General features: G+C 40.3%; 1 protein-coding gene across 1 annotated transcript in view; it reads left to right on the top strand.

Moving 5' to 3' along the window:
• Positions 1-22890, top strand: part of PSMB7 (proteasome 20S subunit beta 7) — a 63166-nt gene that overhangs the window by 1751 nt on the left and 38525 nt on the right. The window contains exons 3-5 of the mRNA XM_077850624.1: positions 137-234; positions 1856-1996; positions 9909-10024. Coding sequence (XP_077706750.1) covers positions 137-234; positions 1856-1996; positions 9909-10024 — 355 coding nt within the window. The remainder of the gene's footprint in view (positions 1-136; positions 235-1855; positions 1997-9908; positions 10025-22890) is intronic.

Below are 22890 nucleotides of genomic sequence, written 5' to 3'. Positions count from 1 at the left end.
TGGGGGGGGGCGGGCGGGGGCGGGTGGAGGTTTGGGGAAAGCAAGGTATGGCCAACATTGTTCTTCCTAAACCAGAGTAGAGAGCTGTGTTTTATATATGTGAAATTGTTTTAAAATGTGTTTTTTTGAAAAATAGGATGGCATAGTTCTTGGAGCAGATACAAGGGCAACTGAAGGAATGGTTGTTGCAGACAAGAACTGTTCAAAAATACACTTCATATCTCCTAACATTTAGTAAGTATCAATTGGTTTGAAGAGCTCTTATGTTTTCAAACTTGTCAGGGCTAAAACTGAATTTACTTTGTTCCTCACGAAAACCTGTTGTTTAACTTGTATTTTCTTTTTTTTTTCTTTTTTCTTTTTTTTTTTTTTCGGTCTCCTTTGAATGGTATTTTCATCTGCCCATCACTTAAGCTTGTCACCCACAAGTTTTCTCTTTGCTTTAGTCTTTAATTTGCTTGGTTCCCCGGTTATGCTTTCTGTATGCCTCTTGAAACCATTCCCTCCGCTAAAGCCTTAGTTCACATTCTTGTTTCACAGCAGGACTATTGCAGCTGTCATTTAAATGACCTCTGCCTTTGGTCTCTTTATCATCCACCATTTTGCCATATTGGATTTTGTAAAACACAGATCTGATTATATCCCTTTCCTCTTTAAAAATATTTCAAGAGGGATCCCTGGGTGCCTCCGCAGTTTGGTGCCTGCCTTTGGCCTGGGGCGTGATCCTGAAGTCCCAGGATCAAGTCCCACGTGAGGCTCCCTGCATGGAGCCTGCTTCTCCCTCTGCCTGTGTCTCTGCCTCTCTCTCTCTCTCTCTGTGTCTCTCATGAATAAATAAATTAAAAAATCTTTAAAAAAACATTTCAGGAGACGTCTCACGTTTCCACACTGCTTTCAGAATAAACTCTGTAGCATGGTATTTAATATCTTGCACAGTGCCACAGAAATTTACCTTTTCAGCTTATTTAGCTGCCATCACCCTCTTAAAACCAGTTACACCAGATTGTCCCTGTTCCCCTCATCTCCAAGCTGTTTCACCTTTGCTTTTGCCAGTCCCTCTGCTTAGAATTGCCCTTTGCTCTTTGTTTATACAGTGTTTTTATTCTTTTAAATCCAGCTCATGTGATACTTCTTCTCAAAGATCAGAATTAATCACTGTCTCTCCCAGGTTCCCATAGCATTTTGTACCTCTGCTGCAGTATCGTATTATACAAGGTATTAGAATTTTTGCCTATTTTTGTCTCCTCCACTCAACCTTTTTTTTTTTTTTTCTTTCCCTCCACTCAACTTTTAAATCAAGGGCTTGGATTGTGTCCTATTTTCTTTATTCTCAGCACTTTGTTATGATGGGTACCTGGTAGTAAACACTTGGTAAATGTTAAATTGCAAGGCTTTTTAACATGCCTTGTTCTTTGGTACAACTTGGATATATTTTTATAGGATTAATAAAATGCATAGTCTGTTAGAGGCATAGAGGCTAATGATTTGAAATGTTCTGTCAGGCCACAGAAAATACATTTGCATATAACTAGATGCATAGTCTCAGTTTCATATTTAAGTTTTTTTTTTTTTTTTTTTTTTAATTCATGAGGGACATGAATTCGGCTCCCTGTGGGGAGCCGAATGCGGGACTGGATCCCAGGACTCCGGGATCACAACCTGAGCCAAAGGCAGACATTCAACCACTGAGCCACCAGTTTCATGTTTTTTTAAGATTGATTAGTTACAGTGCAGAATATACTAAAAAACGTCTCTCTGTGTACCTGAACTTACTGGAAGTTACCCGAGAAGCTCCACTTCTAATTGACCCCTTTGGTAATTGAATTTCAGCTAAATTTCTAATTGTATTTTTTAGTTGTTGTGGTGCTGGGACAGCTGCAGACACTGATATGACAACCCAGCTCATTTCTTCCAATTTGGAGCTCCACTCCCTCTCCACTGGCCGCCTGCCCAGGGTCGTGACGGCCAATCGGATGTTGAAGCAGATGCTTTTCAGGTAAGGCTTTAGGGTGGGGATTTCCTTTTTTTTAAAATTTAATTTTATTTAAATTCAATTAATTATCATATAGTATATTACTAGTGTCTTAGGTAGAGTTCAGTGATTCATCATTTGCATGTGACACCCAGTTTCATCACATTACGTGTCCTCACTCAGTTACCCCATCCTCCCACCTGCCCTCCTCCAGCAACCTTTAGTTTGTTTCCTAGAGTTAAGAGTCTTTTATGGTTTGTCTTCCTCTCTGATTTTGTCTTATTTTATTTTTCCTTCCCTTCCCCTATGATCGTCTTTTGTTTCTTAAATCCCACATGTGAGTGAAATCATGTAATTCTATCTTTTATTGACTTATTTTGCATAGCATAATAGCTTCTAGTTCTATCCATATCATTGCAAATGGTAAGGTTTCCTTTTTTTATGGCTGAGTAATTTGTGTATATGTATATATCATGTCTATCCATTCATCTGTTGAGGGACATCTGGGCTCCTTGCATAGTTTGACTATTTTGGGCACTACTGCTGTAAACATTGGGGCGCAGGTGCCTCTTCGGAAGACTGTGTTTGTTCCAGGATGGGGATTTCTGTAGCATCTTTTTCTCATATCTTAGATTTTCAGCTGAGGGGATCTTGGAAGCTAGAGGAAAAACATTCAGAAATACACATTTTATTCTAGAAATCAGTTGTTACCATTTTAATTTCAGAAGGCTTTTGATGATGTATTTGAATTTATGGGGTCTATCTTCCCCCCCATGAATAAATTGCATGTGACGAACTGTCATTTCCAGAGGCATAGGGCATTATTGGATTTAAAAAAAAAAATTTCTCTTTTGGGACGCCTGGGTGGCTCAGTGGTTGAGCGTCTGTCTGTCTTCCGCTCAGGGCGTGATCTTGGAGTCCCGGGATCGAGTTCTGCATCAGGCTCCCTGCATGGAGCCTGCTTCTCCCTCTGCCTCTCTCTCTCTGTGCCTCTCCTGAACAAATAAATAAACTCTTAAAAAAAAAATCTCTTTTATTTATAGTAAAGTTAGAACTGGACAGAACCTTTGAGTTCATTTTGTGAACACAGACACAAATGATTGTTTTCTTTCTCCCTCTTTTAGGAACAAAATTACAGTGAAATGAAAAATTGTATTTGTAGGCACCTGTGAGTGGATATAACATTAATATTAGTGCACATTTATTTATCTCTTTATGACATACCCTGTGCTTAGTGCTTTATGCATGGTTTCATTTTATCCTTTTCAGTCTGAGATAAGGGCTGTTAACATCTCTAATACTGAAGTGAAGCTGAGTCTTAGGGAGGTGTAGTTGCCCAGCCAACCTGACCTTCACACCCTGCTGCTGACTCCCACCCATCGCACTCTTAGTTTTGTCTCCTTTCTTCCTTAATCATATCATTACCTCACATTTGTATAGGTCTCTTCTTTTTCAGAATCTGAGTCTGTTTCCTCATTTGCTCTTTTGCTCCTCAGAGAGGGAAGAGAGCCCCAGTGTATTAGAGCAGAACTAGGAAATACCCTGGACGTTCAGCCGTAGTTTAGAATTCCAGTTTCTCCCCTTGGGACCTGCATTATCTCTAACAGAGTCCTTTTCCTTCTTTGTAGATTTGTATTTTTGTTTTTGTTTTTTTAATTTTTATTTATGATAGAGAGAGAGAGAGAGGCAGAGACACAGGCAGAGGGAGAAGCAGGCTCCATGCACCGGGAGCCTGACGTGGGATTCGATCCTGGGTCTCCAGGACCGCACCCTGGGCCAAAGGCAGGCGCCAAACCGCTGCGCCACCCAGGGATCCCCAGATTTGTAGAATGTAGAATCAGAGTGCTTTTTTTTTTTTTCCTTTGAAGTTGATCAGAGATGTTTATTATTCTTGTCCTCATTCATTAGGCAACCTACAGAAAATATATATATTTTTTCTTATTTATTCATGAGAGACAGAGGGGGGCGGGGCAGGCAGAGAGAGAAGCAGGCTCCATGCAGGGAGCCCATTGCGGGATTCGATCCTGGGACTCCAGGATCACGCCCTGTGCCAAAGGCAGATGTTCAACTGCTGAGCCACCCAGGCGTCCCTAGAAAACATTTTCTTTATCTCAGCCTGAAGCAGCAGCAGCTGCATCCAGGCCTGTGAGATTAGAGGGAAAGTAAAGGTTGTGAGCTGGCAGCACACAGGCCATATTCAGGTTGTAGAGGAATTGTATTTGGGTTACAGTGGTGTTTTTTTTTTTTTTTAAATAGTGGCTAATAATTATAAATAGGAAGATAGGAATAAAAAAATCTGGATTTCTGGGTTAAAAAAAATTTTTTAAATTATTTCCCGGCTTCATCTGAAAAAAATTAATAAAGAGGATGGGATAATAGGTGGCAGTAATCTGGACCTAAGTAGTAGATGTTGCCTTTAGAAGTGGGAGCATATGCTCTGGTCAGTTAGTTCCTGCCTAGTTTTACTTCCTTCCTGCCTCTTGCCTTTCTTTGAACTTGCTGGTTTTCATCTGTGAGTCTAGCATGGCCCCGGGCTCTCAGCAAGTGGATATGAGGCACAGTGGAGCTGTGCCACAAGGCCTGTAACATAGTTCCTGTTTTACAGGTGAGAAGACCAGGATTTAGGAGTCTATGGGCAGGAAGCCTAGTCATAACTACCTAATCCATGCTTGGCTGTACCTAGCCCTTATGTGGGTGATTTCCACTTATTTATGTGCATGGTCATGTTCCTAATCCTGGATAATTATTGCCTAACAAATAAATTCTCCCAGTAGAGTGTGAGAACTTGTTAAAGCACATGGTTGTCAAGATTTCCGAAAACATTTGTGATTTTGGTTTCAAATTTAAAGCTCCCTCTGGTGGTTTGTGTGGTGCATTACATTTAAAAGACTTTTTAAACTTGTAAAATGGCAGTAAATAGCAAATTTTCAAGATTCCTTCCAGTGTCATTTAAAGCATCTAGCTAAACTTAACAGATGTTTCTGTTAATCTCTTTAGAATGTTTTAGGAATTCTAAATTCACTTTTTTCAGTGTTTTATTATTTTTAGTTTAACATACTTTATAAAAATTAAATTTTATCAAAGTTTTGAGAGGAACATTTTCAAATTTAACCAGGATGATTGTGGTTCATTATGTTTCCTGACATTCTTGATGAATTACATAAAATGTAAAAGTGGTATAAGGGAAAAAAGCATAGGATTTCACTTCAGAAGTTTGGTTCAGGTCTCATCCAAAATGCTCAGAGTTTTGTAACCTTGTGCTGTTCACCTTACCTACCTACCTTCCTTCCTTTCTTTCTTTCTTCTTTCTTTCTTTCTTTCTTTCTTTCTTTCTTTCTTTCTTTCTTTCTTTCTTTCTTTTCTTTTCTTTTCTTTTCTTTCTCTTTCTCTTTCTCTTTCTCTTTCTCTTTCTCTTTCTCTTTCTCTTTCTCTTTCTTTCTCTTTCTTTCTTGATTTTATTTATTTTTTCATGAGAGAGAGAGAGGCAGGCTCCATGCAGGGAGCCTGATGTGGGACTCTATTCCGGGACTCCAGGATCACGCCCTGGGCTGAAGGCAGATGCTCAACCACTGAGCCACCCAGGCATCCCTCACTTTACCTTTCTTAGCCTCAGTTTCTTCTTCAGTAAGATGAAGATAATAGTTTCTGACTCTCTGACTTTGGAGGAGGAAATGAATAAAGAAGGAAAGCTTAACAACAATGCCCAGTATAGGGCCTAATGCCCAGCGCAGGGTCTAATGCCCAGTTGGATCCCCATAAAACTCAGAGGCTGGATGTATTTTTCTTGGTGTATGATTCATTTTTCCCTGAATAACCCATTTCTGAGTCTGTGAATCAGTCATAAAAGGGAGTTTGATAAGCAGAAGTGGACATCTTTTACCTTACATAAGCAGTAGTTTTATTTTACTTGGGTGATGGCTGGATGTAGATGATGAATATGTGACTTGTTCCCTCTGAGCATGAGCCTCCTAGTTGAGTCTAATAGAAATCTTTGTGGTATATTTCTGTATTCCAAAAACTCTTTGAATATATAGAGGCTCTTATTTATTATATTAATTGTGTTTTTTTTCCCCTTTGAAAGTAGCATATATTCTACTTGCTGGAGTCCAAAGAGTTCATAGAATACATAGAGTCTACACTCTACTGGGAGAATTTATTTGTTAGGCAATAATTATCCAGGATTAGGAATATGACCATGCACATAAATAAGTGGAAATCACCCACATAAGGGCTAGGTACAGCCAAGCATGGATTAGGTAGTTATGACTAGGCTTCCTGCCCATAGACTCCTAAATCCTGGTCTTCTCACCTGTAAAACAGGAACTATGTTACAGGCCTTGCTGCACAGCTCCACGGTGCCTCATATCCACTTGCTGAGAGCCCGGGGCCATGCTAGACTTACAGATGAAAACCAGCAAGTTCCAAGTATATTCCAAGTACAAAATTTGGAAAATTCTGAAAAGCCCAAAAGAAGAATAAGAATTTTACAGTTCAGGGAAAAATCATGTTTTGGTTGGCTGGATATACTTCCAGTCTTTAGTTTGTTCACTCCTTCATTTGATCCTCTTTTGCTTCCTTATTATTAGCACATGTTCTCAGTAAAACTTAAGGTGGAAGATAGAGATAAACTAAAAAAATACAAAAATCATCTGAGTTCCTACCATCCATAGGCTGTTGGTGCTAGCGGGTTACTATATGCCTTTCAAGGTTTTTTCCGTTTACTAATATATGGTTCTTTAAAAATGGGGTCATAGTTGTATATTCTGTGCTAGAATACAAACTGATCTTTTCATCTACCAGTGCGTGTTGAATATAGTTTTCATTTGGAGCATTTCAAAATGAAAATTAACTTTAAAAACATTACTGTAAAAGTAATATGTGATTATTATAAAAATTTCCAACACTGTGGAAATGTGAAAAGAAGGAAATAAATGTCAGCTGATGTTTTGTTACTTAGACACATACATTGTAAATCTTTGAGAACTATTTTTGCAGTCCTTTTATACCATGATATTTGCTCACTTATGTATTTACAACGGTGGAATCCTATGTGTTGTTTTGTAACTGACCCTGTTCACTTTAAAGCATATTGTGAATGTTGTTTCCATTAGTAGAAGAGTACAGCATCCAGAGTTTTACCTTGAGCCCATAGAGGAGTTCTGGAGACCTGTGACCCTCCTGACATCGTAAAAAAAAAAACGAAAAAAACAAACCTCTATATGTACACTTACTATAAGTCAGGGTTCTACAATATTAATAGTTTTTCAAAGGGGTCTGTGACCCATAAAAGTTAAAGAACCACTGATGAGTATCAATTTCTGCTGGTATCACAGTATTCCATTCTATAGATATAGCATAATTTAACCAATTTTGAACTTTAATTAACAGTATTTCTTGTTTTAAGGTATTATAAGGTATTCTATGAACCCTTTGGAACATAAACCTTTTAGGTACTTAACTTGTGTGATTAATTCCTTAGGCTGTATTCTAAAATAAATTCCTAGAAGTGGAATTACTGAGTCAAAGATATGCACATTTAACATTTTGATACATATCGTCAAACCTGCCCTTGAGAAAGGTTGTACTGAGTTGCACTGCCATCAGTGATAGAGAAAATGTCACACGAGTGTTGCATAGCTATCTCAGTTTATTTAGCTAATTCTCTCCACTTTTTTGGCATCCTAAACAGTATTGCAGTAAACATTCCTGTGCATTCATTTCTGCATATTTGTCTGATTATATCCTTAGAATTTGATTCCTGGAAGTAGTTTCTGGGTCAAAATTTTTTTTTTAATTTTTTTAAGGGTTTTATTTATTCATGAAAGAGAGAGAGGCGAGAGACACAGGCAGAGGGAGAAGCAGGCCCCATGCAGAGAGCCTGATATGGGACTCGATCCCGGGTCTCCAGGATCAGGCCCTGGGCCGAAGGCGGCGCTTAGCCGCTGAGCCACTGGGGCTGCCCCTCTGGGTCAATTTTTAAGGAATACAGTAACTTGCCAAAATATCTTAAATTCTTTTAAAGGCATCACACAGAGGTTATATTTTAGCTTGGAAGGGCATTAACTGATTATTATTGACCTTATATAAATAGCCTGTTTGGGTAGGCAGTTGGTGTAGTGGGTCAGGCACTGGACTGGGGTGGGAGTGGTGGGTCTGGTGATTCCCACTCATCCCAGAGCCCTGTGACCTAGTCTTAACCCTGCTACTACCTCACATGGCTTAGGACCAGATTCTTTTCCTCTCTTTAGGCCTCTGTTTTCTTTTGAGACTGTTTCTGAACTCCTTTCCTGCTCTTTAATTTTCCATTTAAAACTGGAATATTCTTCCTTCCTCTCTTTCTCTTTCTTTTAAAAGATCTTACTTTTTAAAAGTTGTTTCTGTACCCAGTGTGGGGCTCAAGCCCACAACTCTGAGATCAAGAGTTGTATGCCTTACTGACTAAGCCAGCCAGGCATCTTTGAAATAGTCTTTCTGAAATCAGTTTGGTAGTAAGGGAATAGGGGAAATAATTGGACTTGACTATTCTGGTTACCTAGAGTGCTTCCTGATGAGTAGTTATGTCTCATACAGTCTACAGTTAGGATTTGGATTGGTTCTTGTGTTTTTTTTTGTACCAAGTGTAATGATTATGTTGTTAGGCAAATTCATTATGTGTTGGTTTCATTTTTCTTCCCAAAAAGCTAAAGACTCATGGTGGAGGAATTTAAATCCACAAGTTGATTTAGTGTGGCAATTCTAATGGTAAAAATTGGAACCAAATATAGGGAAAGCAAACTGTAGAAGTAGAAAACCAACCAGGTGAAGGGTCCAAAGGAACAAATACATGCATAATTGAATGGAGGTAGGATGGGGTGGAAAATGTATTCCCATCCATGTTCCTTAAGAGGCTTAGCTTCATCCTGTGGGCAGTAGCAATGGGTTTTTTAGGTTATTGTGGAGTTACTTTGTCATTCACTTTTCAGCATGATGAAACATTTTTCTTTTACTCAATAAGAACGTATATCTATGATTATAATTTTGTGAATTTTTTCAGAAGAGAAGGTGTTTAGATATGAGCCATTTTCCTGTGAGGTTATGGTGAGATGAGGTTGAGAATTTGAACAGCTTGAGTTTAGCAGCTCTTCAATGTTAACTTTGAAAGTAGTTGATTTGCTGATCACTGAGAGTTGTGATGGGAAGAGTGCTGATAAATTGTGGAGTAAGCCAAACTCAGCTATGAGAGATTGGGCTGGCACTTAACGTCTTTGGGTTGGTTTTCTCTTCTCTAAAGTGAGAGTGGTGTTTGTTTTTTCTTTCTTTCTTTTTTTTTTTTTTTTTTTAAGATTTATTTACTAATTTGAGAGAATCTGAAGCAGATTCTGCACTGAGCACAGAGCCTGATTGGGGTCTGATCTCGTGAGCCTGAGATCATGACCTGTGCTGAATCCAAGAGTCGGATGCTTAACGACTGTGCCACCCAGGCGCCCCAAGAACGATCCTCTTTTAAAGGGAGCAGTATGGGCAGCCCAGGTGGCTCAGCGCTTTAATGCTGCCTTTGGCCCGGGGTGTGATCCTGGAGACCCGGGATCGAGTCCCACATCAGGCTCCCTGCATGGAGCCTGCTTCTCCCTCCGCCTGTGTCTCTGCCTTTCTTTCTCCCTCTGTGTCTCTCATGAATAAATAAATAAAATCTTAAAAAAAAAAAAAAGAGAGAGCACTATGACTGAGGAAATAGGCATGTTGGAAGGCCTCACAGGATTGAGTCTGGGCTGATAGTGGATGTCCCGACTTAAATTCCTTCTGTTTTGTTCCCTTAAAAACAGTAACCATTTAATGAAACAGCAGTGTAAGAAAAGCCTTTTTTTTTTGTCTGGCTTCTCATACAGCTTTTGGTTAAGTGTATAGTGATGCAATGTAGACTCATTTTTTTTTTTCTTATACATACTCTGATCACCAGGTATCAAGGTTACATTGGTGCAGCCCTAGTTTTGGGGGGAGTAGATGTTACTGGACCTCACCTCTACAGCATCTATCCTCATGGATCAACTGATAAGTTGCCTTATGTCACCATGGGTGAGTGTAAACTTTCCCTGATGTTTCAGAATCCTCTTATTTACCAAGGTGGTCTCTCTCTCTCTCTCTCTCTCTTTTTTTTTTTTTTTAAAGATTTTTATTTATTCATGTAGGAAGCCTGATGTGGGACTCGATCCCAGGTCTCCAGGATCACGCACTGGGCTGAAGGCGGTGCTAAACTGCTGAGCCACCCGGGCTGCCCAAGATGGTCTCTTAAAGAGCTAGTCTATTTCCTGTTGGAGGAGCCAGAGCAATATAGTGCATTGACTCATTCTACATACACTTACTGAGTTCCTCTTACAGAGAAGGTGCTGTTGTAGGTGCTTAGGATATAGCAGGGAACAAAATTTAAAGATTCTTGCCTGCAAGGAATTTGTATTTTAGTGAGGATAGATAGATAATAACAACTATTATAAATATATTAATGTTAGAAATTGATAGGTATTAGGAGAAAAAAGTAATGCAGGTGATACTGTACTACAGTTATGCAAAATATTACTTTTGGGGGAAACTGGGTCATGGGTTTACAGAAACTCAATGCATTATTTCTTTTGTTGGCATGTGAATTTACCATTATTTCAAAACAAAAAGAAAAACTAATGCAATGTAAGGGGACTTCAGAGTGTTGAGGTGGAAGGCAGATTATAATGTTAAATAGGATGGTCAACGTAGTTGTCAAGGTGAGAATTGAGTGGAGGGAAGCTAGACTGGAGGCCTCATACTGGGAACATGCCTAGGAAGTGGATTGAAGTGTTCTTTTTAAGCTATGGTGACTGGGCCCCTCCTAATTTCTGAGAGATTAAAGCCATTTAATTCCTCAATGAACCTTGGCTTCCTCACCTGTGGAATAGTATCAATAGTATTTATATATGCCGATATTTATAATGATTAGAAATTATTAGAAATATAAAGAATCTGGCCCTGTGCCTGGCCTTTAGTAGTAGGTACTCTTTTCAGACCAGCTTTTTTTACATTGGTACTTTTAGCTCTCAATGCTAGACAGGAGTATATATATTTTTTAAGATTTTATTTATTTGAGACAGAGAGAGAGAGAGAGAGCGAGCGCACATGAGCGGTGGAGAGGGGAAGAAGCAGACTCTACTGAGCCAGGAGCTCAATGCAGGGCTGGATCCCAGGACCCCAGGATCATGATCTGAGCTCAAGGCAGACACTTAACCAACTGAACCATCCAGGTGCCCCAAGAGGTGTTTTTTTTTTTTTTTTTTTTTTAATGACCACCAAAAAAGGAGTGATAAAATTGAGATTTTCAAATTTTAACTTTTATTTTAAATTTCTGAGTCAAGTTGTACAGATACAGAAACTTGAACAGGTTATGTATAGCTGGTATTTTTCCAGCTGTTGTTTACCTCTTACATTTTTTGTCTTGGTATCTTAGCTCTGAAGAGCTAGGAAAGTGTTACCTTGAGTAGTTTGGAAATTGCCAGTTTGAGACCTTTCTGTTCCATTGTGTCATCTAGCCTCTTAGAAGGTTTTATACAACAGATGTTCCCTGTTTGTTGGGGAGAATGATTTACCCCCAGATACCATATGGATGAGTCTTTGTAATTATTTTAAAATGAAGTAAAATGAATTACTTAAAGTAATTTTAGAATTGTTCTGAACTGCTTTATTCAAATATATTTGTTATCTCCATCAAAGTACTATTTTTATTTCTCCCTGATTGATGCGTTTAAATAGTGGGAAAGGTGAAATAGCTTTTTTCTTTTCTTTTCAGTGGTTTCTTTTTTTTTTTTAACTGAAAAAAAATTTGTGCTTGCAGAAAAGTAACCGTAATATGCACTCTTTTTTTTCCCCATATACACTCTTTACTTCTATTTGTTAACGTTTTATCACTCTTGTTAACTCGTATGTTGTCATTGTTATTCTTAATTTTTTGTGTGGAATCATTTGAGAATAAGTAGTAAGGAGCAGACACCATTATCCTCCACCTCTAAATCCTTTATGATGTTCTACATTACCTTGATAAAATCATCACATTCAGGAAATTTAATGTTGTTACAAAGCAGGTTCATTTTTAAGGCGGGAAAATTGAATTGGTTTCTTTTGCTTTTGAGCTATAGTAATTTGACTTCTGAGCACAATCCTGAATTTAGGAAAATTTGTTGAAAGCGAGCAGTCAAGCAATGACACATTGTGTGCTTTCCTGGCCAACAGCGATGTTGCTGTTCCAAGTCTAGTGTGAACCCAGGGTGATGGTTCCACAGCCTTGAGTTCATAGCACGCTTCTGTTTAGAAATCGTTAAACAGTTTGATTTTGTTATCATAAAAGACAGGAAGGATTAAGGAGGAAATAACTGTAACATTTGATTTTAATACGCAAGTAAATAATTACTTTAAGCTTTGGTTTGTTCATTTATTTATCAACTCTTCCTTGCCTTCTGTGTCTAGGCAGCATGGCAGGCTCCACAGATAGAGATGAATGTGTGGATCTTTGCCCTCAGTCTACTCACAGTGTAGTGAGGGAGCCAGATGTATAAACTGACAAGGGAAAAAAAGAAAAAAGAAAAACTGACAAAGGCAGTACAAAGGAGGAGGACCAGGGGAGAAAGGATCACATCGAAGTGGGAGGACTTAAGGAAAAGTTTCACTTCACATGAACTGAGTCTTTAAAGAAGCCAAAGTTACTTTTGTTCATTTATCATATACTTATCTGGCATGCACCGGGTTCAGGCACTGTGCTAGGTGCTGGGAGTACAGTGGTCAGCACAGCACCTGCCCTCAGAATTTACAGCCTCATGTAGGTGACAGGAATTAGAAAAATCCATACACAGTCATCTAAAAGAATGCACAATGCTAAATGCCTGGAGGAGAAGAACAGCAATGAGAGGAACAGGAAGGACTGTGGATGATGGCTGTTTGGAAGTCCTTACTGAGCAAAAGAGATTAAAACATTTTATAATGAAGGTAATTTACGAACATGATAAACCGTTTAAGTGGGGATATTACGTGAAAAGTGTGTGTTTCATATCCCTCCTCCAAAGTAACCACTCTTAAGGGTTTGTGTCTTTTCCAAAAAATGTTTTATGAAACATTCATATATCTCTACCAGTCTCTCCCTATTAAAAATAAATGAAGTCCTACTATACACAGTTTTTCTCTATTGTTAACTTGTTCATTATTAGCACATGTAGATCTATATCCTAATATCACTAAGGATGCATTATATGGCTTTATCATGATTTATTGACCCATTCTATTGATGCATATTTTGGTTATCAGATTTTTGCAACACAAATGTCTTGTTTTACTTAGGTAAGTACAGACTTCAGATAAATTACTAGTGGAATTTCAGGCTTAGACTATGAGTATGTATTGCTCAGAATTCTCTGTTGCAAATAGTAGAATTACTGAATGATTTAAGAAAAGAAGATTACGTTGTAGAGGATAGTAGGTGACTCCCAGAATAGCTGGGAGATCAGGCACTGGGTTTGGGGCCCAGAGCTGTGTCAGAAATCATGCTGCGGAATAGGCCCCTGCAGGTGAGTGCAGAGTGCTCCAGACTGCACTGCTGCCACAGCTGGTGCTGGGGCCTGGCTCACTGCTTAGCCTCCCTGACAATTTCAGGAACCCGGTCTTCCTGCCATCCCTTTTACCACTGCCAGAGTGTTCCTTATAGGGGAGAGTGAGTGCTTCTGATTGGTGAAGCTCATTCATTCATTCCTAAAGTGCTGGGATTCCCCAGATATAGGAAGAGACTCATACTGTACATATTGCCACTGATCAGCCCAAGAAAGTGACAGAGGGCCATATAGTGCATTCTGCTTTTTGAGAGCTGTTGCCAAATTATCCTCCAAAAAGGTTGTCCTAGTTTATATTTCTACCAAGAGAATATGAGAATGCCTTTCTCTTAACAACCTTACCAACACTGGGTATTTGTGCCAGTCTGATGTGTGAAAGATGGGAAGTGGTAACAGTAAGCTGAGACCTGAATGGTAAGTAGGAATTAGCCAGGAATTCTGCTGCCCTGCTCCCTTTTCCCAAGGAAGGACTTCAGGCCCTGTGTGCACTAGGGTCTGGTGTGGTCGAACTGAAGGGCCAGAGTTTGCCAGATGGATGAGGCATGTGCAGTGGGTAGGGGGAGTGTTCGGGTAGGGGGAGTGTTCAGTGCAGGGGCTGCAGCCGAAGCAAAGATGTTCTAGAGGGTGGAACAGAGATATGACGAGAAAGCTAGGCTGGAGAGAGTCCCAGTGATACAGGCCCAGTTGTTTGGATTTTGCCCTTGAGGTTCCCATCTAAAGTTTTCATGCCAGAGAAGGATGGGATGAGATTGGCTTGTTAGAAAGAACAGTCTTACGGCTGCAGGGAGGAAGATTGGCATTGAGGGGGTCTAGAGGCAGAGAGGGAGATTGCATTTGGCCAGAAATATTGAGGATATAGTGGGGTCTGGTGACAGTGGGGATGGCCACTGTCATTACAGAGAGCATTTAGAAACCAGCCAACCATGAGGCCAGCTCCCAGGTGTCTTTGTCTTCATCCTCTCCTGACTTCGCAGTATCAGTCCCTTCCTGGGTCTTGACTGCAGAGGCACAGTTAACTCCTTTGCCTGGGGCCACTTCCCTTCCAGTTGGGCCCCTTTTCCTGTTTTCTTTCCTGTTGCCCCTCTAGCCCTCTGTCAACGGAGCCACCTTGTATCTCTCACCCTCCCCTGGGCAGGTGCCTGCACCCCACTTTGTAATGCTGCCTTCCTTCAGAAGGCCTGTTCTGCCCTGAGTGTTCCTGCTGGGATCTAGCCTTAGAAGCTGTTTCCTCGTGACTACCCCAGGCTGAGTTAGCAAGTACCTCTCAGGGCATAGGTGTGAAACATGATTCTTCCTCTGCCCTAGCTCTGGTCCCTCCCAGACATGTGAACATTTGAGATCTCTGAGAATAGAATCCTGTCTTACCTCCAGTCTCAGGGAGTCCTGTGTGACTTGGTGAATATTTGATTGTGAAATAATTTTCTGGTTTGCTTACTTTATTGTGTCAAAAAGTATCTGAAACTTAGCATTAGAAACCTTAGCTACTGGTTATTTTTGGTGACCTGTTTACAGTACCCTTGGACTAGAGTTAGTTTAGATTGTATTCCAGTTGGGGGACCCCAGGTTACCTGTGAGAGAATAGCACAAAGCATTGCATATGTGGTAGGGCTTCTTTTTTTTCTATAAAGCTAAGTATTGGGGTGCCTGGGTGGCTCAGTTGGTTAAGCAGCTGCCTTTGACTCGGGTTAGGATTTCAGGGTCCTGGGATCACGCCACGCATCGTGCTCCTTGTTCAGCAGAGTCTGCTTCTTCCTCTCCCTCTGCTGCTCCCCCTGTTTGTGCTCACTTTCTGTCAAATAAATAAGTAAAATCTTAAAAAAAAAAAAAGCTAAATATTATTTCAGATTTAAGGCATATTATGGAGTGTCTCTGTGCCAGTCTGCTAGTGCTGTCACATTATTTACAGTTAAAATTTTATGTAGGGGATGCTATGTTTGCTATTTTATTGATGAGAAACCTGAAGTTGGAGAAATTTATGGTAAGTTGCTCATTTTTGCTTTGCCTGTAAATGGCAAAGCTGGCATCTGAACTCTCATAGCTCAGACAAGCCCCTGTACAACACAGCTGCTTTGATTTTTTTCATTCTACAGGTGTTACTTCATTAAGCTATTAAGCCTTGCTTCTGAATACTGAAAATATTTATACAAATTCCCAAAAGGTATTTATTTGTTTTGCATTTTTTCGGCTGCTTAAGTGCAGATTTTTTTTCCTGCATATTAAAAACAGTATTTACTGAGACCGCTTTGTAGTTATCAAAGGAAAAATTTAAAAATTAAACAGTTTTACCATCCAAGACAAAATGATTTTTACTTTTTGATATTTTCTAATCCAAGTCCATTGTAAAGAGGAATGGTTTACCACAGAATGTAAAATAAAATAGAGTTTTTGTACTGCTCTGGCTCTGTGTTGGTCATTTTTTAAGTTTCTTTCTTTCTTTTTTAAAAAAGATTTTATTTATTCATGATAGAGAGAGAGGAGAGAGAGAGGGGCAGAGACACAGGCAGAGGGAGAAGCAGGCTCCATGCAGGGAGCCCGATGTGGGACTCGATCCCTGGTCTCCAGGATCATGCCCTGGGCCAAAGGCAGGTGCTAAACCGCTGTGCCACCCAAGGATCCCCATTTTTTAAGTTTCTTTTAGCCATTGTTCACTTTTGAACAGGGCTTGCTTGCATCTTTCCCTGGGGTGGTAGCTGTGCAGGGCTGCCTTTCTTCTTAACCAGGCATTTCTGGCTCTAGTTGCTGCTTTCTTCCTTCTTTCTCCCCTGCCTTCCTTCCCTTCCCTCTTCGTTTCCTTGGTTCCTTTTTTCCCCCCTTCTTTTCTTTGAGGGAGTAGGGAGCTGAATGTCAAGGGAAAACTCCACAATTTCCATTTGGTGGATTTTGTTTTAATTCATGTTATACTTGACCATTGAACAATAGGGGCCAAGAGTGGGTTAAGGGTACCTACCCCCTGCACAGTTGAAAAATTCACGTTTTTGACTCTCCAGAAACTTAAGTATACTAATAGTCAGCTGGTGCCCAAAAGCTTTACTGATAACATAAACATTCCATTGATGCATATTTTGTATGCCATATATATCATATACTGTGTTCTTACAATAAAGTAAGCCAAAGAAAACATTAAGAACATCATAAAGAAGAGAAAATACATTTATAATACTGTATTGTATCGAACAGAATTCCCATATAAGGGGTTCTGTGCAGTTCAAATCTGTTGTTATTTGGGTTAAGCTTATAAACCAAACTTAAGACTACAGATAGAATGGAAAGCCTTCCTAAACGAAATGTTCCCATGAAGCATTAGCATTCACTGTGGGATTGAGGCTTTCCATAAGAGTAGCATGAGAAAATGAATATTTCATGTAAATTCTCCTGTTTTAGTTAAATTATGAGTTTTTTATTATGAGAAACAACAAAACTTTGTAATTAATCTTTTTTTTCCTTTCCTGAGTGATTTGACAGTAAGAGCTGGAAGCTACAAATTACCCATAAGACAAGGGTGTCTAAATTTTGTCTACCCATGGGCCCATATTGGCGACTAGCCAGGTGCCTGAAGGCTACTCTTAATTTACATTGAGTAGAAGACACCTGTCTTTTTCGTGCATCTTTAACATGTTGGCACAGCTCATTGAGCACAGGGTCCAGGAGCCTCCTCTCTGAGGGCTTGCCTGCCTCAGGATTTACTTGGGAGAGGAATGTATCGAATTCCTTGTGGTGTGGCCCTTGGACACCTGTCCTAAATCTTTTGTGGACGTGATGTTGACCATAATGATAGCAACATTCATCCAGCAGCTTTCTAGCTGCAGTGCCAGCAGCTGTCATGAGATGCTTTTTTGATTTAATCTTTTCAACATTCCAGGGTGGGTACTGTCATCCCTGTCTTACTGTTCTGGAAATTGAGGCTCAGAGAGGTGTGCTGAGGTCATATAGCCACGGCATGCCTGAGCCTGGTATGGGAACTGTGGCTTCTGTGACGTTCCCCCCCTTGGCTGTGTTATTGGTTTGAATGGTATGTGTCATGTGGTCCAGACCAAATATGATTTGGTCCATTCTCAGAAAAGAAGGGGCCCCTAGGTTTTATTATTTCTTTTTTTAGGAGAATAATTTACAAGAGACTGTAGGTGATTGATTAGTGTGATTGTTGAAAGCCAGATAGGATTCTTTGATTTTTCTTTATTGAGAAAGGGAAAAGGGCTTTGGTTGTATGTCTTATAGACAAAATGTGGGCTCTTTTAATTCTCAGATTAATTAGCTTATTCTTTTAACTTGCCAGCTTTTCTTTTATTAGGCAAACTAAAGTAGTGTCAGGAGAAGCTTGGGGACCATCTTTTGCTATTAGTTTGGCAGTGTTCCTTGTAGCAGCATTGGCAAGGTATGTAAAATTTTTATTTTTGCCCACTTATTCACATAAGAATTAATATGAATAAAATTTCAAGCATGACATTCCTGGAAATGAGGCCCTTGGACAATTTAGGAATACTAACTTAAGGAATAAACATTGCTATGCATCATTAGGGAAGACTTGGGGTCATTGCCAAGGCCATCCAGGTAAAATTTGATCTCCAAATAAACTGGTTGTACGTTTTCCTAATTACTGAAATATACCTCTTAAGCCCCAGTTTACAGAGCCTCCTAGCAATTAAAAAGATTTGGGACAGAGTAATAAACATACTGGATGTCTCACCTTGTGGGCAAAAAAAGAGTCTTGGAATTAAGTTGGAGCATCGGTAGGGAATTCAGACCTGCCATTTTTTCCATATTTTTACAGTAAAGTGCAGTCTTTGTGCAGACATTTTGGTATCTCCACATGACTTGATTTTGAAAATTTTCCTGCTCTGGATCAAATTAGTGCACTACAAGATGGCAAATGTTTCTTCTACGTTCATTATCAACTCTTAAATGAGCTGTGAACTCAGCATCACTGTATGTGGTTCATAGGCCTACATAAAAGCCTTCTCGGAGGGCATGTGGACTTCATGACTCTAGCATCACTGGAAAACTCTTTTTCCTAATAGTGTGGACCATGTGACTGTGCAGGGGTTCCACAAGCTTGGGTCTCCATCATTACTAGAGTGATGCTCAGAGCCCATTTTCTATGAAAGGTACCCTATTCTGTTGGGGGCTTTGTCCAGGCAGCTAGGGACTATTTAGAACAGCATGTCTGTAACCACCTGAGGCATAACCTAGAATCCTAGAAAGAGATGGAAGTCCTGGCTCAGTCCTAGTCCTCCTTGACCAAGACTGGTCGCCTAACCTTTCTGAACCTCAAATCTCTCGAAAAATAAACAATTTTTCTTTGACTTGGGAAGGTCCCAGGGTTTTTGGGGTACTGCAATGTAATGTGTGTGAACACGATGTAAAAAACCATGTTCTTTTCTGTGCATTTGTGGCTCTTACCATTATTTTTCCAGTTACTGTGGTATAGTAAAAAGAGCTGGTCTTTGGAGTCCAACTGGGTTCAGATCTAAGTCCTACATTTATTAGCTTTTGACTCTGATTTCATCTGTAGAATAGGGCTTAGGGGAGTTCTCCCATGGGAAACCATACAGAAAAAATTCTTTGTATGTAGCACAGCAAAGATGTTTAGTGCATATTTAGTGCTAATAACATTCCCTGTGTGCAGTTCAGTCTATACTAAGATTTCCCTGGAAGTTTTTCCTTCTTTGATTCAGTATGATGCGTTTCAGAAGATTTAAAATGTAATGTGCAGTGCTTGGGTTTTACATGTTAACATTTATGTTGCTGTGAAATGCTAGGAAATGAAACAACTGGAAACCAAAAATCCGCAAAAGTTGGATTATGCATCTTGATTTTCTGTTTACCGTGAAGGTGGTACTAAGCCAATAGATGGTGCCGTTAAGTTAGAAAATGAGAAAATATTTACTTTTAAAACTCATCCTTCTATTGCAGGGAATGTAATCTAGCCAGCCCTCACCAGTTCTTAATCTGTTCTGATTAGGGTGATTTTGTTCTTGATTACATGTAAAAAAAATATTTAATATCTCTTGTAGGTAAAGTTGAATTAATGTGTAGGGTGTTGTTCTTGCTATTTTTTCTGCTCTGAGATTTGACCATGAAGTCTTTTCTGACGAGTTCAGTCCCTAGTCTACACCCAGGGAAAAGCCCTTGCCAGATGTACTTTTTAGAACAGTTAAATGCAGTCCTTGCAGTTTTCAAGTTCTTTGCTTTAGACCCTACTGCAGAGAGAGTGAGGCTAACTAATTCATTTCTACCTGTTCTTGTTCTAGAATTGGGCCAGAATTAGCTTTGGCTATGAAAAGTGCCTTCGTACTCTTATAACCTAGTGTTCAGTTTTAACTTGCTTATTAGACACACCAATTGGAAAGTCATTTTATGCATCAGAAGACTTTTCACTGTAGAGTTCATAGAGCTAGGGATTTGCTGCCGGTCATAACTGCTATGACTAGTTGTGTGACTTTGGGTAGGTTCCTTCACTTGTCTGAACTTGGTTGGAGATAATAACAGCTAGTCCATAGATGGTGTCAGTGAGGAAATATATGTACCAGTGCTTTGCATATTTTTTTCAGTATGTAGGATTGCCTGTTGTTTGCACACAGGCTCTGTGGATGAGATAAACCTTTAGTGATGATTAAGGCTAAGTGTGTTTTATAAATTATCAAACTCTGTGTTCCTTTGTTCTTGAGGGTTCAGAGGGGCATGAAAACTTGAGAAAGGCCAGCAAAGTGAAATAAACTGCAATTTGGAAAGTTATTTTGAAATGTGGACCAGAGCAGAGGATGCCTTTGAAAAGACCTGTCAGTTTGGACTGCTTTGAGCTCCTGCAGTAGGAGGGAGAAGCTGTGCCCTTGTGCTCATGACCTGAGTGTTGGGGTCCTGGCAGAGTGTAGTGATGTGGAAGACTAAGAGAGGCCTATTTTAAGGAAATTCTCATCTTCTGTCTTATCCCCCTAAGCAGAGAATTAGGGGACTCACAGAGGAGTCCTCTGAAGGAGAATAATTTTCTGTTCTCATACTTTGTGGCATTTCTTAAAAATACATGAATAAAACAAAACTTTCACTTTAGCCTAGGTGCATTGATTTGTTAGTCTTTTCTTAAGTGTTTATAACCTATCGGGTCGATGAGACGTTGAAGTTGCAATTAGAAGAAAAATTCCAAGGTGCCTGGGTGGCTCAGTGGGTTAGGCCTCTGGGGTTAGGCGTCTTACTCCCGCTCAGGTAGTGATCCTCAGGTAGTGATCCTGGGGGTTGTGGGGCAACCCCGTGTCACATGGGCTCCCTGCTCAGCGGGGAGTCTGCATCTCTCCCTCTCCCTCTCCCTCTGCCCCTCCTCCTGCTCATGTTCTCTTTCTCTTAAATAAATAAATCTTTAAGAAAGAAAAATCCTTGATTCCTTTAAGTTGGTGTTTTAGGTTATTTGCTTTGAGTAACATTTAACTCCCTTTTTTTAAATTTTTTTTTTTTAATTTTTATTTATGATAGTCACAGAAAGAGAGAGGCAGAGACACAGGCAGAGGGAGAAGCAGGCTCCATGCACCGGGAGCCCGACGTGGGATTTGATCCCGGGTCTCCAGGATCGCGCCCTGGGCCAAAGGCAGGTGCCAAACCGCTGCACCACCCAGGGATCCCTTAACTTCCTTTTGACTATATTTAGAAAAGGAGCTGCATTTTGGGGGGAATTAGTTTTTAAGTGAAAATGTCATTGGATGCTTAAAAATCTATTTCTTTTTTTTTTTTTTTTTTTTTTTAAGATTTTATTTATTCATGAGAGACACACAGAGAGAGAGAGAGAGAGAGTCAGAGACACAGGGAGAAGCAGGCTCCATGCAGGGAGCCTGACCTAGGACTCAATCCCAGGTCTCCAGGATCAGGCCCTGGGCTGAAGGTGGCGCTAAACCGCTGAGCCACCTGGGCTGCCCTCTTTTTTTTTTTTTTTTTTTTTTAAGATTTTATTTACTTATTAGAGATCATGAGCGGGGTTGGGCGGGGAGGGCAGAGGGAGAAGCAGACTCCCTACTGAGCAGAGAATCCAGGGAGCCCAGTGCTGCAGGCTTGATCCTAGGACCCTGAGATCATGATCTGAGGCAGAAGGCAGATGCTTAAGCAACTAGGCCAACCAGGTGCCCCTAAAAGTCTATTTCTAAGCATATTAAATAGAGTAATTTTTTTTATTCATTGGGAATAAAAGGTAGAATCTTTGACATTGAGGTACATTTGCTGATGAAAAGGAAGCATTCTTCCACCTCACAAGGGGTTTAAATGCAATACTCAGTGCTTACTCAGGAGTGAAAACATCAAATTAAACTGTTTATGCTGACAAAGGACAAATCTGGATTTCAGCAACCCATGCAAGATTGTCTGATTGCTTGGCCTGCCCCGCCTTGAAGCTTTTGGCCAGGACTTACAATGAAATGCATGCATATAATTAAACCATTTCAAATCAGTGTCTGAGCTCCCTGAGCAATGAGAGGTGCTCCACTACTCTCTAGTGGCTGAATGTGGTCCCCTGACACCAACTTTGCTTTATATTCATAAATCAGCTCTTCATACATTGGCAGCATTGGCCTCCAGTGCAGGTACCAACACCAGGAGACTAGTCCTCATAGACGGGAGCGGAGTGAAAAATGATCCCAATCCATGGGTCTGTGGAAAGCACCAAATTTTACCCTGGATGAGTGGCCAGTTGACTAACAATGAGCAAGTGTGAGTAAGCACTCTGTCAGGTAGAGCTGACACTGATCGATTAGAATGTTCTGTGTGTTACTCTTTTCGCTGCATACATCTTACCCCTTGGCAGGCCATGGTGGCAAACAGGTCCTTGGGCACTTAAAATGGACCGCTCCTTAGCAGAAAGAGCAGCTTTTTTCCTGAAAATATCTGGTTAAATTGATTTGGGGAAAAGCAATAGAAATTCATTTCCTGGGGATCCCTGGGTGGCTTGGCAGTTTAGTGCCCGCCTTGGGTCCAGGGCGTGATCCTGGAGGCCTGGGATCATGATCCTGGAGGCTGGGGATCGAGTTGCGCATCAGGCTCCCTGCATGGAGCCTGCTTCTCCCTCTGCCTGTGTCTCTGCCTCTCTCTGTCTCATGAATAAATAAATAAAATCTTAAAAAAAAATCTATTTCCTGCTGCCTGTCAGAACTTCTTGACTTTGAAAAAAAAATGTTTTGAAGACCTCTGTTTCCATGAAAACTGCCAGCCCTGAAACTTGTTGAGAATGATTATATAAAATAGCTCCTGGAGGACGGGGACTTTGTCTTAGAGTAATTACAATTGCTAGCTTTTGTTGTGCCAGACATTCTGCTCTCCATGTGTCATGTCCTTCAAGTTTCCCAGCCACCCAATGAG

This window comes from Canis aureus, chromosome 16 (genome assembly GCF_053574225.1).
Source record: "Canis aureus isolate CA01 chromosome 16, VMU_Caureus_v.1.0, whole genome shotgun sequence".
In the NCBI taxonomy this organism is placed as follows: Eukaryota; Metazoa; Chordata; class Mammalia; order Carnivora; family Canidae; genus Canis; species Canis aureus.
This window is presented reverse-complemented; position numbering and strand designations above follow the sequence as displayed.